Below are 15,152 nucleotides of genomic sequence, written 5' to 3'. Positions count from 1 at the left end.
TGACAGGAGAGGAGGGTGTGGAGCAGGAGGAGGAAAGCTGCAAGGCTCCAAGGGGAACATTGTTCCACATCCTTGTCAGCAGGTCTCTGGGTGCCAGGTTATGGACAGCTTCTCCTCAGGCCAGTGGAGAGAGACATGGGCATTTCAAAAGTGACTTGTTCCTTGCTTTAGATGTGTTGAGCTCAGGGGAAGCAAAGTGTCCAAGGGGCAACCACACCTGCGCTGCAGAGAGCCTGGAGCACTTGCCCAGCCTCCCCTGCTTCCTCTGCAATGCCAGAGGCAGGTACTGGCCTGAGGAGCCTGTTAAATCCAGCAAAATCCCCCACACCCAGCGGTGTGCTCACATCCCCCCATGGCAACACATGTGCTCTGCAGCACTCAGCCATGGATCCATGGCCCTGGAGAAGGACACAGCAGCCTGCATGCTGCTTGGACGGCATTTTGGTGAGAGGTGCTATGGGTTCATTGGACGAGGAGGTGGAGGGGAGCAGCTCCCCGGACAGAGAGCCAGTTTGTGGCTAGGGAGGAGCCACAGGAGGTGGCAGGAGGTGATATGGGACGAGCGATCACATTTGATCCCTTGTGCCAGGGATAGAAGGAAGGAGAACAGCAGGATGAGGCTGCATGTGTCAAACATAGCTCAGCTCAATGACCAGGCACACAAGGCTGAGAAAAGCAGCTCTATCCTGTGGATTCCCAAGGGAATCTGGCCTGGGCAGGTCTGTGCCCCAGGGACTGATGTAGAGGCCAAGACAATTAGCTCCCCCCAGGCAAATCTGCAGAGCTCCAACCACATGTCCACACTGCACCTGTGCTGCTGTAAGCACATCTCTGAACCCCATGAGATGATCCTGCTGTCCCATCTGGAAGCCAGAAGAAGAGCCACAGGAAGTGACGGCACTCGAAGGGACCCTGGACTTCCTGAACAGAGGGTACCAAACAGAGCCAGGCCAAGCGCCTGCATACACTAGCATCCCTTGCCTTCCTGAGGAGCCAGCCTGGACAGCAGCTGTGTCCACTGAGCCGATTTTGGCTCCCTCATATTCTCCAGGTGATTTTCTGTGTGCCAGCTTTGGAGAGCAGCACAAGCCTAGGCACAAGCAGTGACTTGGGTATCCTGCCCCATCGCTGAGCCAGGAGGCTGCACGGCAGCTCACAGTGCCCATCCCTTCTTTCACACCCGATAGTTTTTTTCATCCCGCCTGTGCCCACCACGTGTGCGTGTCACCTCCACTAGCCCCACCCGAGGTTGAGCTGAATGGAGCACCATTACAGTACTGCACAGGCACCGGGAAGGCTCACGGCCGGGGGACCGCGAGCCGCTGCGCCCACAGCAGCTCTGCCTCTGCTTTCCGGGAATCGCGGGAACACGCGGGTCGGCCGCGCACACGTGTGGATCAGCGGGGCGGGCCCGCGGCGCCGCGGGAAAACGCGCGTCTGCCCCGCCCCCAGGGGGCGCTTCCCGCCAGTCCCGCCTGCGCCGCCCCGCTCACCGCGGGGCGGGACCGACCCTCCTCGTCCCCGCCCGCTATAACGATGGCGGCGAAGCCCGAGGGTGTGCCCGCCCTCAAGATGGCTGCCCGCGCTCCCGGGGCGGGGCGCCCCCTCAGGCCGGTGCCCGCCTCTTGGCGCGCGGCCGGCGGCGAAAGGGTGCGGTCCCGGCGTGCCGCGCGCGGGCGGGGCGGTGCGGGGGCCGCCGGGAGCTGTAGTGTGGGACGGGCAGCGGTCACGTGGCGTGCCTGGCAGTGGCCGCGCTGGGAGCGGAGGCGCCAAGATGGCGGCGCGGCGGGGCGGAGCGGTGCCCGCCGCCAACGGGGCTGGGGCCGGTGGCGCTGCCGCCGCGGCCGCTCCGCGGGGCCTGGCGAGCGGCGGAGCCCTGCGCGAGGCGCCTTTCCGCGCCGGCAGCCCCCTGCAGGTAAGGGGCGGTGGGGCGCGGCGGTCCGCGCCGTGACACGTGGAGGCCGGGGCGGCTCCCGCGGCGGCAGCACCACGTGTGCCGGGAGCGGGCCCGCCGCGCCGGCGGCGGGCGGGGGGCGCAGCACGGGCCGGCGACGACCCCGCTGCACCCGGAGTGGGGCGCCCTTTCTTGTGGGTGGGGGGAATGGGGTGCCCGGATCTCTCCCGCCTGAGTGGGGTGTGGGCGCGGAGATTCTGGGGCGGGGGGGCCGCCACGGCCACGGGACTCGGCGGGACGGGTGGCTTGGTCTCCCCTGCGGGAGACACCCTGGCCTTGGGTAGTGAGGGGCAGAGGGATGCCGCCCGAGTCATTTCCCCACGGTCCCTCCATCCCGGCGCCGCCCTCTGCCACCTGCGGCCGTGGGGAGCTTGGGCTGGCGCGGTTTGGGACACCGACACCCGCCGGTTTCGGTGGCAGGAGCTTTGGGTGCAGAATGTGGCCCGCGCCGGGCCAGGGGAGGTTCCCCGAGCTGTACCCGGAGCTTATCCCGTAGCAAGAAGCTCCCGCGCCGGCGGCAGGTGTGGGGAGCGGCGCTGCCGCTGTCACCGGCCTCAGTGGGCCCTGCCGGGGCTGGGCTGGGTGCGAGTGCGCTGCTGTCTGGACGGGGAGCGTGGGGATGCAGCACCCCAGGAGGGGACTCGGGGGCACCTGCGCTGTGCGTTTGTCGGGATTTTTTGTGGGAAGCCTTAGGCTTCTGCCTCCGACAGGGTCCTCCTGTGTGGCCGAGGGGCTGCAGGGGAGAACACCCCCCCCCGCCATCCCGAGCCCGGGCTGGAGGATGCCGACCCCGTCTCGCCCCTCCCCGACGCGAGCAGAGTAGGCTGCATATGGGGGAAGAGAGGTGTGTTCCCGGCTGATGTTTTCCGAAAGCAGCAGAGGAATCCACGGAGCATCATCTGGCTGTGCCGCGCTGACCGGGCAGAGCTCCCCGGCTTCCCGGGATCACCCCGCGCTCTTGCCGGCAGCTCCGGCGCTGTAAGAGCGGCCTTGGCAGTCAGCCGGAGACCATGGCCGCCCTGTGCTCGGGGCGTAGCCGCAGCACGCCGGGCACACGTGTCACCAGCGGCCTGCGGGGGCCTCCGTTGTCCCTTCCGGGGACCAGAGCAGCGAGCGCAGTGGTGTACCCTGCGCCGGGTGGGTGCCGCAAGAGCTAGTGGCCACGCTTAGACTGTGTCCATTGCAAGCAGTTAGCTGCAATCCCAGCACCTCGCGTGCCAAAGCCCACTCTGGGGCTGTGGGCATCCTCCCTTCTCCCCGGCAGTGCTGGTTGCTTGGGTACAGCGTGGCCAGAGCTGAAGCCTGTCCTTGAACGTTCCCGTGACCCTCTTCCCCGCTGCGCTGCTGTGAAGCAAACACAGGGAGCTGTGAAAGGCACGGGGGTTTCCCCCTCTCCTCCGGGTGAGGAGTGACAGGGGTCTCTGGCAGGGAGGAGAGCGGGCAGGGACACGGGAGCAGGCTGGGCTGGTTTGTACCCCCGCCCCGACGCACAAGCCAAGCGATGCTCAAGCGATGAGGGCTGCAGGAGGTGCCTGTCCCCAGGTGGATCAAAGGGAGTCACAGCCCAGGCCGGTGACTCACAGCTGTGGGACTCCTTGTTGCAAGGCGCTGAGTCAAGGGAGTCGAGGAAGGCATGCAAGATTGCCCTCCCTCCCTCCCGGGCTGCGGGCAGGAGCCGCAGGAAGAGGCCATTTGAGTGGAAGGGTTTTACTTCCCTCCCTCCAAATGTCCAGCGCTGATCACAGCTGGAAACCTCTTATTACATGCTTTCCTTGGGGAGAGCCAGCCCTGTGGCTAGATGGGCAGGGCTGTGCAGCCCCGGGGTGTCCCCCGTATCCCTTTGCCATCACCAGGCAGGGGTCAGATGATCCCCACGTCCTTGGGCTGCTGATGCTCCATCCTGCTGGCTGCTCCGGTGGCCCGGGTGCTTCTGCCTGCCGGTCATCGCTGACTCAGGGTTGCACGCCGGGGCTGGGTGTGTGAGCCTGGATGTTCTCCCAGTATCTGCATGAGGATTGGCCGGGAATCACAGCCAGGCTGCGCCTAGAGGGCTGCCAGCAGGCTCTGCGCCGTGCTCTGACCGACAGCCAGCACTGGCGAGGGAGGGGACTGGAGATGCTGAGTGGTAAAACTGCTCTAAAACTGCTCCATAGCCTGATCTGCATGGTGGGGTGGAGTGGTGTCCTGGTGTCACTGGTGGGCTCCACTTCCAGGCAGAGGGCCCTGGGAGAGGCTGGTCTGGGCTGCCAAGCTGCCTGCTGAGCCCCAAAGCACTGCAGACTCCTGGTCTTTAGGGCTCCCATGTCACAGACCAGGGCAATTTGGGATGAGTAGCTTCAGGGCATTGCTGTGGGTGTTCCAGCTTTGATTCCCAGCCTGGTCTTGGGGTGCCTGTGTTCTAAGGTTGCACAGGGCTCCTGGCTGTGCTGTGGCCAGAGGTGCCTGCTCTGTCTTAGCGGAGCAAGTCTGTGAAGAGCCCCAGGGACCAGGGGTTTGGGCATGTGGCTTTGGTGCTGTCGTATTTTAGAAACACCTATTTAATGAAATTCCTGCTGTCTCTCTGGTGCAGTTTACTGCTTGCTAGAAGAGGATTTCAAATTATTAGCAGGTTCTCTATAGGGACAAGGTACATTTTGTTCTGCATGGGCATAGGCTCATGCAAGCTGTGGTACCTACGTGAAACACATGAGCTGCATCAGATGTGCATCCCCCAAGGTTCAGCTGTATTCTCATGGTGCTGGTGCTGCTCCAAGGGCAGGAAGATGGGTCACAGCCTGCTCCCAGCTAGCTTTGGGAGGGAGGTGTACTCTCCCAGGGCTCTGTCCTTGGTGGCTTTATCTTCCCAGTCTCCATTATCTCTCTGCCTAAGCCCATCTACAAACAGGAATTCACATCCTGTCTCGTGCCGGTAACACATCCTGTGCTGCTGCTCTGCTCTGTATGTCCTGCAGCTCTGCTCAGCTGCTTTGCCCAGCATCTGGACATACTGCAGCACAATTGTGTGGCACCCTGGAGTGCGGTGCAAATACTTTCTTGAAGTTATTCAGAATTACCCAAGCATCCCTGGAGGTGGCTGGGGGACTGGAAAGGATGTGGGGTTGGGAATTTGAAGGAGGAAGAGTAACAAAGCTGGTTTGGTCCTGGATTGCAAGCACAGACCATGTCCCCTTGTAGCCTGCAGCAGAGGTATTGGGGTAGAACTCCGGCAGTGGCAGCTGGCTGCACCCCCGTTGCTGACTCCTGCACTTTTGTTATGAATTTCGTAATGGTTTTGGGCTTATCTGAAGCGCCAACAGCTGGAATTGGAGGAGCACGTGACAGTCCATGAGGTGGTGGGAGCCTGCCTGTCCCCTCCCTGTCCTACATGACCAGTGTGTGGTGTTGGGCAGAGCCTGGGGGTTTTATCCATTCATCTTTCCCAGTCATGCAGAGTGAATCAGGCAGAAATTTTTGGTGTGGAGGCATCCTGGGTAATCAGAAGGGTCTCAGGATGAAAGCAGCACAAGTCTTTGTGCAGTGGACTCCCCTGAAAGCAAGGGGGAAGGTCCCCTGTGCCACCTTCTGATCTGCAGCTGTGTCCCACCTGCTTCCCCTGCATGTTTGGGGTGCTTGGGGGTGCCCAGCCACTATTTGTAGTGCAGGTTGTTGGGAGCAAGTGTGTACTGCAAGGAGATCAGTGCTGGTAGTGGGGCTGTGCAAAGTGTTAACCTGGCTCCCCATGCTCCTCGACAGTGCTTTTCCATCGAGGAGGATGACCTGAATTTAACATCGTTGGATGCAGAAACCATCTTAGAAGCTGAAGAGATCCTGGGGACAATGCAGAACTATCTCGACTCCTCTGTGATCTCCATCATTGAGGATCTTTCTCTGAGCGAGGTGGGAGCTCACACACAGATGCAGGATGTGGCGGCCGGGCTGGCCCTGGTGGTGGCATGGGTGGGAGTGGTGGCAGCGTCCTCCATGTCCAGGTCTTGTGGTTGTATCCCATTGCCCTCTGAGACTGTCCCTACCCTTGCAGCAGAGCAGGGCCTGCCTGGATGCACAGAACGAGCTGTCCCTGCTGACTGCCATCACAGAGATCCTGGACAGCACGGATGATGAGACCCTGTCCCCCTTTGACACCATCATGGATGCCGAGCTGCTGACCTCGCCTCGTGAGCGGGAGAATCCCTCGGTGAGTTGGGGGGCAGATCCAGCCTGACCCCCAGAGCCCATGGAAAGATGTTCAGGCAGGGCTCTGCTAGATCCTAGCACGATGGTGCCCTGAAATAGTAGGACCCTGGTCCCCAGTACTCTGAGATGTACTCTCATGATGGTTCCAATGTGAGAGAAGGGCTCTGGGGGGGCCATGCCTTCGCCTTGGGTCTTTATGTAGAGCCAAAGATGTGCCAGAGGCTTTGGGGAGAAGCATGTCCCCAATGGGAGCTGTGTGTGTTGTGGGTGAAACAGAGCTGTTTCCTCTTGGGCTCTGTGGGGTGAAGCGCGTGGGCACTGTGGGGCTGGGCATGGCCTGTCCCCTCCAGCAGCATGGACCTGCCACTGTCTCATTTTCTGTCCATCTTTCCAGTTTCAGAAGTTTCTCACCTTATCCCGCCCTTTGCTGGAGTGCGAGAGCCCTACCCTGGAACAGCCTAAGACTCTCAGGCCTCTCAGCAGCAGCAGCAGTGTCTCTGTGGTTGGGAAGGTGAGCAGCTGAGCAGGGGAAGCTGAGGCAGCAGTGTTGGGGTGGTGCTGGGATAACTGTCCCTGCTGCAGCCCCCAGCCCCAGCCTTCCCTCCTGGCACAGGCATCCTTTCCAAGAAGAGATGCTTTTGCAAGGCACCAATAGCAGTGGGAGCAGGGTCTTCCTGAGGTGGTGGGTGCCAGGGACTGGGGATGCTCCCATAGGAGTGTCGGGTTTCCAGCTCTGTTGTGTCTTACTGGGCAGGTCAAATGTGTCCCAGCTTTTTGTCTGCCATGGGGCTTTGCTGTAGAGTTGCAGTAGACCCACAGTTGGCTGTCCTGGGGGGGGGCGCTGGTAAAAGCCCAAGAACTGATGTTTGCTGTGGTCCCCCTTCCCAGACTGACACAGAACTGGCCTGGGACCGTGCTGCTCATGGCCTGGAGGACCCAATGCTGCCAAAGAAGCAAGTCTGCAGCACCCCGAGGGTGGAGCGGAAGGTGGGCCGGCACCGAGCCCGAGAGCAGCCCCTGCCTCAGCGCAGTGATGGGGAGGAAGAAGAGGAGGAGGCAACCTTGAGCCTGGAGCTAGACAGCAGCATGGAGGCTGTGGATTTCTGTGTGAGCAAGGCTGGGGCAGTGCTGGAAGAGCATGAAGACCCCTGCATCATCAACACAGGTGATGTGTCCCTGAGTGAGCTCGTGAAGTCCATGCACCCCTACTGCCTGCCCACCTTCACTGTGTGCCTGGACCCTGACACTGAGCCTGTAGCCAAGGAACTTCTGAGCAGTCCTGTCTTGCTGGAAATTGTGCCTGGCGAGGGAGAGAGTGTGGAGATCCCTGTGGTCCTGCAGCCCTTCACTCCCAGCTCCCATGACCTGGAGCCCCAGCTCCTGGCAGCAGAAGAGAGTACTAGGGAGTCAATCCCAGAAGATCAAGGGGACCTGCCAGGAGCTCCAACCCAGGAAAATGGGGTGGAAGAGGAGGAGGAGGAGAAACTGCCTGGGAAGGAGCCTTCATGCAGTACCCCAGAGGGCACCTCCCCACCGGAGACAGCAGCACGTGGAGCCTCGCATCCCAACAGCAGCTCCTGGCACAGCACAGAGGCCCCAGCAGGTGGAAAACGTGAATGCTCTGAGAAGGGACGGGGCCGTGAGAGAGCAAGGAAGAGTCGGAAAAAGAAAGCAGAGGAGGACCAAAGCAAGCAGGCCAGGCCTGGCAGGGATTGTGTAGCCCACCGGCTCCGTTCCACTGGCTCTGGACAGCCCCTTGTCCAGCCAGCCATCAGCCGGCAGCGGGCAGCGTGTCCCTCTGTTCAGGTCTCAGACTTCCTGGCACAGCAGCTGGAACGAGCCCGGAAGGAGGGGCAGATGGAGCTGCATGCTGAGCGGGCACCGCGACCCCGGGGCAGGCCTCGGAGCACAGCAGGGGCCTTCCTGCCCAAGAGGGTGAAGCAGGAGCTGCAGAAGGAGCCAGCACCAGAAATGGGGAATGTGGCCCTGGAGAAGAACAAGACTCTGGTGCCCCTGGAGAAGACCGCACCAAGCATGGAGGGGCAGCCAGCAGCTGCATGTCCCAGCCTGACAGACCAGACTGAGAGCCAGGAAGATGCACAGCCATCTGCTGAACAGAGCAGTGGGGTCTCGGAGGCTGCCTCTCAGCCCCCAGAGCAAGGTGTGGGGCTGGAGCCTGCCCAGAGCCTGCCAGCAGCAGAGCCGAGTGAGGGCCTGCCTAAGGAAGCCAAACCCAAGGCCCTGAGCCTACGGGAGTACCGCATCCGCATGCTGCACCGTCAACCCAACATGGGTGGCAGCCAGGAAGGCAAGAAGGAAGTGGCCAGCAAGTGGCCCAGTGTCCCTGAGCCTCCGACAGAGCTGGCAGAGATCCCCTGCCTGGTGTCACCCATGCGCTCTGCCACTGAGGCAGATGGTGCTCAGAAGGGACCAGACAAACCCACCAGCCCTGCTGCTGTCCCTCCTTCTGCTGGCAAAGCTCCCACTGCTCTGACTTCAGCCCCAGCACCCACTATGGCTCCACCACCCCCATCAACGCCAATGCCTTTTGTAGCACCCAACGTGCCCCCAGCTGCTGGGGTGGCCCCCACCGGGATGCCGCCAGCCTCTGCTGGTGCTTATGCCCTTTACCCACCAGTGCCTTCCTGGCCCTGCTTTACCCCGCAGCCCATGGGCTGCCATGGTTTGCCCCCACCACCCAGTGCCAGCTCCTCCAGTACTTTTCACGTGGTGCCTGGCCTCCCACCTCCAGCCATGGCCTGGCCCCCTCCACCTGTGCCACCCCCGCCTCTGTTTGGCCCAGGTGGCCCCTATGCCCCAGTTGGATGGGCACCACCATCCTACTGGCCAGGAATCCCCGTGCCACCTCCGGTGCCTTCCCTTGCGTACAGGGACTCCGGAGCAGCAGTGCAGGTCACGACTGCCTTCCCAGCTGGCAGCCACCCTGGCACAGCCCTTCTGCATGGGCAGCCTCCTGCCACCCCTCTGCTCAGCTGCCCAGAGCCACCAGCCTTCCCTGTCCAGTTGCCCACTACCCCGGCCAGCGAGACGGGGGCTGCAGGTGGCCCGGCCAGGCCAGCGACTGGCAGGGTGTCAGACCCCAGGAGGCAGGCACGGCTGGCAGGAGAGAGCTCTCTCCCCAAGGCCCCTCTGACTCCAGCCCCAACCCAGCCCCTGCCAGCCCCCTCAGCTGCCACTGCCCAGCCCAGCAGAGTCCCTCCTGCAGTGCCAGTCCCCCAGGCTGTCCCCACCCAGCCTCTGGAGGAGCCCCAGGCTGCAACTCCCAACCAGGTCCCAAAGGCCCCCTCAGCTGCCATCTGCTGTCCAGCAGAGGTGTCTCCTGCCCCTGTTGTGGAGTCCCCTGACACCCACGTCATGGAGAAGGCTGCAGGGCCAGGCAAGGAGGCAGTGGAGAAAGCCCTGCTGGAGCCCAAGGCAGCTGCTGGGCAGGAGTCGCCTGGCCAAAAATCCACCTCCCAGGCTGTGGCACCACCACCGAAAGCAGGTCGAGAGAGCAGCCTTCCCACCAAGGCACCCACTGTGCAGCCATGGAGGCACCAGCCGCTCCTCAGCCCAGCCCAGCGCAGCGACAGCAGCAAGGACATCGTGCAAGCCTTCATCAGCGAGATCGGTGAGTGGGAGGGCTGCAGGACGCCGGGTTGAGTGTCACCCGCCAGCAAGGCTGCGGTGCTGCTGGCAACCTGGGTAGCAGGACCAGTTTCCTGGCACTTCTGGGGACGAGGGTGGCAAAGCTATGCCCACAGGCTTGCAGTCTCTTCCCAGTACTCTGCTAGGATGTTGCCTCCAATGGATGGTCTGGGCTAGCTGTCCTGAAACTACTCCCTTCTGGGACTGCAGAGCTGGGTGCTCCTGTCCCTGCTGCGGGAGACACAGAGCTGCTGCAAGCTCTGTCACTGCTTCTCCTCCCCAGTGCTTGCCCCACCATCCAGGGAGGCTGATGCAGGGGGAGAATGGGGCGGGGGTGCATCACTGTGGTGCTGGGAGAATTCTAGCTGATCTGACTTGCTGTGCTTTCTCCCTGGCCCAGGGATTGAAGCCACTGACCTGTCCAGCCTGCTGGAGCAGTTTGAGAAGTCTGAAGGTGCGGATCTGGCCTGCCATCCTCTGCAGGGCTCCCTCCATGCCATGCTGGCCTTCCTGGGCTGTCCATGCTCCCTGTGGCAGGGTGGTAGTGGGAGGGCTGAGATGCTGCTGTCTGTGGGCTCGTGTTACCCTGCCCAGGTGTTTTGTCCTGTCTCTGCCTTCATCTCCTTGGCCTGTGGAAACGCCTGGGGGTCTTCAGGGCAACCAAGGGGGTGGTGGAAGTATCTGTGAAGGAAAAGGGATGTGCAGCTCCTATCTTCAGGGAGCGGGGTTTCAGGTGCTGTGAAACCGCTTCCGAGCTGTTCCTGGGGTGCTCTGTGGCCCCCACTTGTTGCCACTCTCACCTACCTGTTCTCTTCTCAGCCAAGAAGGAGGAAACTCCTGTACAGCCCCCTGAGGAAAGGCAGCTGATGGGGAGCTCTGGGTGAGTACCAAGACCTTGGCAGCTGGTGCCCAGCGTGGAGCCCAGCAGAGCAAGGGCACAGGGCAGCTTTCAGTCCTGGCAGGGTTTGAAATGTGCTGCGGCTGTGTCCGTTGGCCCAGGAGGGGCTGAGTTTGTCACTGGACTGTGACAGAGCTGGCATTGATGGGGGAAAAACTGGGATGGGCATGATCGGGCTGTGCAAGTTTTATCCTTGCAGCTCTCTTGGATCTTCTGTCCTCGTGAACTGGCCAGTGGGGCAGATTGAGTGGGTGCCCCAGGTGTGGGGAGTGGGGCTGGGCTTTGCCTGCTGTGTTTGACAAGGCTCCTTTCCCATTCTCAGGCCCGAGACCCAGCAAGATGCACCAACCCAGCAGGACAGGAAGCCCCTGGATGGCCTGCAGGCCTCTGAGCTGGCCAATGTGGCAGGTAATGAATACTTAGGGCGAGGCAGGGGAGTCTGCCAGGTCCTGGCAGGGCTGTTGTGTGTCTAGGGGGCACCCTGGGGAGTGAGGGGGGCCAGAACATGAGGGAGCCCCAGCTGGGTGGGTTGCAGCAAAGGGCTGCTCTTGTAAGCATTCTGGTGTTCTCTCAGGCCTCACACCCCCAGCGACACCTCCCCACCAGCTCTGGAAGCCTTTGCCTGCTGTTTCACTGCTGGCCAAGACCAAGTCACCTGGGTCCATGCCCCAGGAAGGGACCCAGAAGACAACCAAGCTGATGAAAGCCAAGCCTCTGCCCTCAAACAAGATCCAGGTGAAGAGCATGGTACCAGGCCCTGCTGGCACAGCCCCCAGCCACGTCTGCTCGGGAGACCATGACTACTGCATCCTGGGTACACCACAGCCTGAGAGCAGCAGTATCCCTGGCACGCAGCCCCCTGCCAAGGGTGGCTCCCGCTGGAATGTCAAATACCACCGAGACATCACTATCAAACCCATCTCCTCCTTAACCAAACGGACACTGAACCAACCTGAGCCCATCCCACCAGCCCCTAACGCCACCATGGGGCACAGCCAGGAGCCCCTGGGGATGGCCTGCCTAGCTCCCCTGGATTATCGGACTACCATCCCCAACAAGGCCACCACTGGGTGTAGCAGTCCCCCCACCTCAGTGCTCCTGTCTCCAGCTGCATCCCCCTGCCGGGATCAGGAGGTGCGGACTCCCAGTGCCCAGCCCAGCCATGCTGCTGCCAAGAGGTCCCTGCGCTGCTACCGGAGACCCCAGGACTCACCCAGTCCCTCCACTGACAGCTGGAGGGTTGGCCGGAGCCGCGCCAGCCGTTCTTTCAGCTCCAGTTCGGATGGAGCTAGCGAGTCCTCGTCTTCGTCTTCATCCTCGTCCTCCCGATCCCGGTCACGGTCGCTCTCTCCACCCCCCAAGCGGTGGCGAAGGTAAGCAGTGGATTGTTGCTTGCTCTTGGGGCAGTTGTCCAGTGGGTAGTCAGGTGCACAGACACATCTTTATGGTTCTACTAGATGGCTGGATTTGTTCTTTTTGTCCTTGTGGCCCTTCTGAAGAGATGCTTGACTCTCAGAGGCTGGGGGAGCTGCAGCAACACCCTGCCCAGCCATGTCTGGCTGAAGCCCACATCTGGGCTGGTGTGCCTGCAAAGCCACGACTGAGCCAGGCTTCCATACTCCTTCTGGAACACCCAGTCCGTGCTACAAGTCCTTGGCTGCATCTTTGCTTTTGGATGCTTTTTGTCGGGTATTATGGCAGGTGTTCATATTTGTGCTGTGGGGCTGCTGCAGCCCTTGGTGCGCAAATGAGAGGAGCCACAGTGGAATTCTTGAGGGAGCTGGTGGAGGCAAGCAGGGAAAAACCTGTCTGCCTTGGCAGCCTCGGGGGCTCCCTGTTCTCCTTATGGAGGTGGCTGTGTAGGAAAGTGGGACACCTTGGTCTCTGTGGGATGCATTTCTTTCAGAGTCCTTGTGCATCTGAGTGATGTGCAACCTGTCCCAGCTGGGCTGGGAGGCACTGGAGCTGGTGAAGGGTTTCTCTTTCTGTCATTCTCCTGGTGTTCAGCCAGTTCTGGTGATGTCCCTGGGTATGAGGGGTCTGTCCAACCAGGACTCCTCCATAGATGGCCAGTAAATGCAGAGGCTGGAGCTGGAAAGAGCAGGTATATAAATGCCATGTTCCATGGATGTGCAGCTTTGGGATTGTCAAGCAACGTGTCTGGCAAATCAGCTGGTCTTGTGCTGGAAAATGTCCCCATGTACTGTGCCATCCTGACTTTCAGTCCTCCAGGAGAATACGTAGCAGAGCCAGGCAGCATGCCCTGCCAGGCTGGGGTTTGCCCATGGCAGGGACCACCTATGGCCAGCATGTCTGGAGAGGGACTGGGCTCCTGGCTGGAGGCAGCACAGCTTAATCCCGGAGGTGTTCCGGTCCTGCTGTCCTTAAGCTTTCCCTGGCCCTGCTGGAGAAGCTCTTGCAGTCTCCATTCACACAGCTGTTGAGCACAACATGGATGTGATGGCTCCATTGTTGTCCTGTGCGTCGTGTGGGGCTCAGCACAGAAGTCCTGGCCCTTCCCGGGCCCTCCCAGGCACAGCCCTGTGCTTCACAGTTCCCCCATGACTATTTCTTGCTCTTTAGAAGCTGTGCCTCCTGTGAGCCTGCTCTCTTTTCTCTGTGGCATTGGGAGCCAAGTGGAGCAACATTTCTGTAGTGTTGTTACTGCCCTGGCAATCTTGGGCAGAGGCTTTCCCATCCTGGGGATGAGTCCTGTCTGAGTGGGATGCTGGATACCATGGGGATGATGGAGGTCTTTTTCTCCTTTGGAGCCTCATGATGCTGGACAAAGGGAGGGCTCAGCTGTATCTCTCCTTCCCCCAGGTACCGCTCAAGATGTTCCCACAGCTCCTCCTCTCGCTCCAGCTGTGGGTCATGTGGCAGGTCCCGGGACAGGTCCTCATCCTCATCATCAACATCCTCCTACTCGTCCAGGTCCACGTCTCGCAGCCAGTCCCGCTCCCCCTCACCCCACAGGAGGAGTAACAGGTGGAGAAGGTGAGTGTGGCCACCCTGCAGGGGGTGTGAGCTCTCCTCAACCCATCTCCCAGCCTCCTGTGGAGGAGGGATGGACCCATTCCTTCAAGATATTCCTTGTGTTTGGAATCAATCTTCTGACACCCCCATGATTCCGTAGCTCATGTGTCTGGTTTCTGCCCTGACAGATACAGTTATGATGCACAGGACCACTACCAAAGGCAGAGGATCCTCCAGAAGGAACGTGCAATAGTGAGTGATGGAGGGCTGGCAATCTAGGGCTGGAAATTTGGGGGTCCACAGCCCCTTTGTCACTTGAGAAAGCCATGGGGACATAGCCTTGCCAGGAGCATTGCTGGGAGGCCCTGGCTGGGGCACAGTGTGGTGGGTGGCCATGCAGGGGGGTGCTATGTCCGAGAGGTCCTGCTCATGGCTAGGGCATCCCTGCCTGCAGGAGGAGCGGCGAGTTGTGTTCATCGGCAAGATCCCCAGCAGAATGACACGGTCGGAGCTGCGGCACCGCTTCTCTGTGTTTGGGGACATTGAGGAGTGTACCCTGCATTTCCGCTCCGAGGGGTAAGCGCAGTGGGGAGATGGGTCAGTCCATTCCCAGGGATGACTCCTTTGCCCTTTTCCCATTACTCAAGGGGATGGTGCAGACCAAGGGGGGTCAAACGTAACTGTTGCTGCTGATCTCCTCCGGTATCAGGGATAACTATGGCTTTGTCACCTACCGCTATGCTGAGGAAGCCTTTGCTGCCATTGAGAGTGGACACAAGCTGCGGCGCCCAGATGAGCAGCCCTTCGACCTGTGCTTTGGTGGCCGCAGGCAGTTCTGCAGGAGAAACTATGCTGACTTGGGTGAGTTGCACAATCACCAAAGTTGGGGGATTGGCACCCTGGGTCCTTCTCTCCTTTCCAGAGGAGTAGGAGTCCCCATCCTTGGGGTCAGTCAGGGTTGACAGCAGAGCCACATCCAGGAACGGTCCTGCCCTGAAGGGAGGTTGAATGAGGGCTCCCTGTCTCCCCACCACTGTGTTGGAGGCCAGCCCAACTCTGGGTCTAGAGGCTGGCATGTGAAACAAGATAAGAAGTTTGCTGTGGGAATGACCAGAACTGTGCCGGTGTTTCCATGGGCTCAACACAGCCTCTCCCCATCTCTTCCAGATTCAAACCGGGAGGATTTCGACCCAGCTCCTGTCAAGAGCAAGTTTGACTCCCTGGACTTCGACACTCTGCTGCGGCAGGCACAGCGCAGCCTGCGGAGGTAGCGACAGGCAAGGCGGAGCACCCGCCCCCACTTTTATACTTAAATACAAAAGGCAAAAAAAGTATGGAGAGAGAGATGAGGTTTTTAATAAAAAGAAAAAGGAAAAAAAGAAATTTGTTTTATGACCAATATTTAAGGAGGACGGGTTGTTGGCCTTCATCTGGAGCGGTCCAGGCAAGTGGCAGCCCTGGGCTTGCCCCAGACATATAATAAATGCGGATGCCCAAACAGCA

General features: G+C 60.6%; 1 protein-coding gene across 1 annotated transcript; it reads left to right on the top strand.

Annotated features, from left to right (window-relative positions):
• Positions 1–1,759: 1,759 nt before the first annotated feature.
• Positions 1,760–15,152, top strand: PPRC1 (PPARG related coactivator 1). Its single transcript, XM_082285933.1, has 14 exons — positions 1,760–1,915; positions 5,687–5,830; positions 5,973–6,128; positions 6,522–6,638; positions 7,016–9,758; positions 10,176–10,229; positions 10,595–10,655; positions 10,996–11,081; positions 11,248–12,046; positions 13,497–13,670; positions 13,838–13,901; positions 14,104–14,225; positions 14,359–14,510; positions 14,817–15,152. Exons 1-14 carry the CDS (start codon positions 1,775–1,777, stop codon positions 14,918–14,920), a joined length of 4,917 nt encoding a protein of 1,638 aa, XP_082142059.1. The 5' UTR covers positions 1,760–1,774; the 3' UTR covers positions 14,921–15,152.

The sequence above is a fragment of the Coloeus monedula genome, assembly GCF_965178545.1.
Source record: "Coloeus monedula genome assembly, chromosome: 8".
Classification (NCBI taxonomy): Eukaryota; Metazoa; Chordata; class Aves; order Passeriformes; family Corvidae; genus Coloeus; species Coloeus monedula.
Note: the sequence above shows the minus strand (reverse complement) of the source record. Positions and strands in the feature narration are given on the sequence as shown.

Coding starts and splice junctions, on each gene's coding strand:
- PPRC1 (XM_082285933.1), top strand. CDS start 1,775: ATGGCGGCGCGGCGGGGCGGAGCGGTGCCCGCCGCCAACGGGGCTGGG. Junction 1,916..5,686: donor GCGCCGGCAGCCCCCTGCAG/GTAAGGGGCGGT, acceptor GCTCCTCGACAG/TGCTTTTCCATCGAGGAGGA. Junction 10,230..10,594: donor GCAGTTTGAGAAGTCTGAAG/GTGCGGATCTGG, acceptor TTCTCTTCTCAG/CCAAGAAGGAGGAAACTCCT.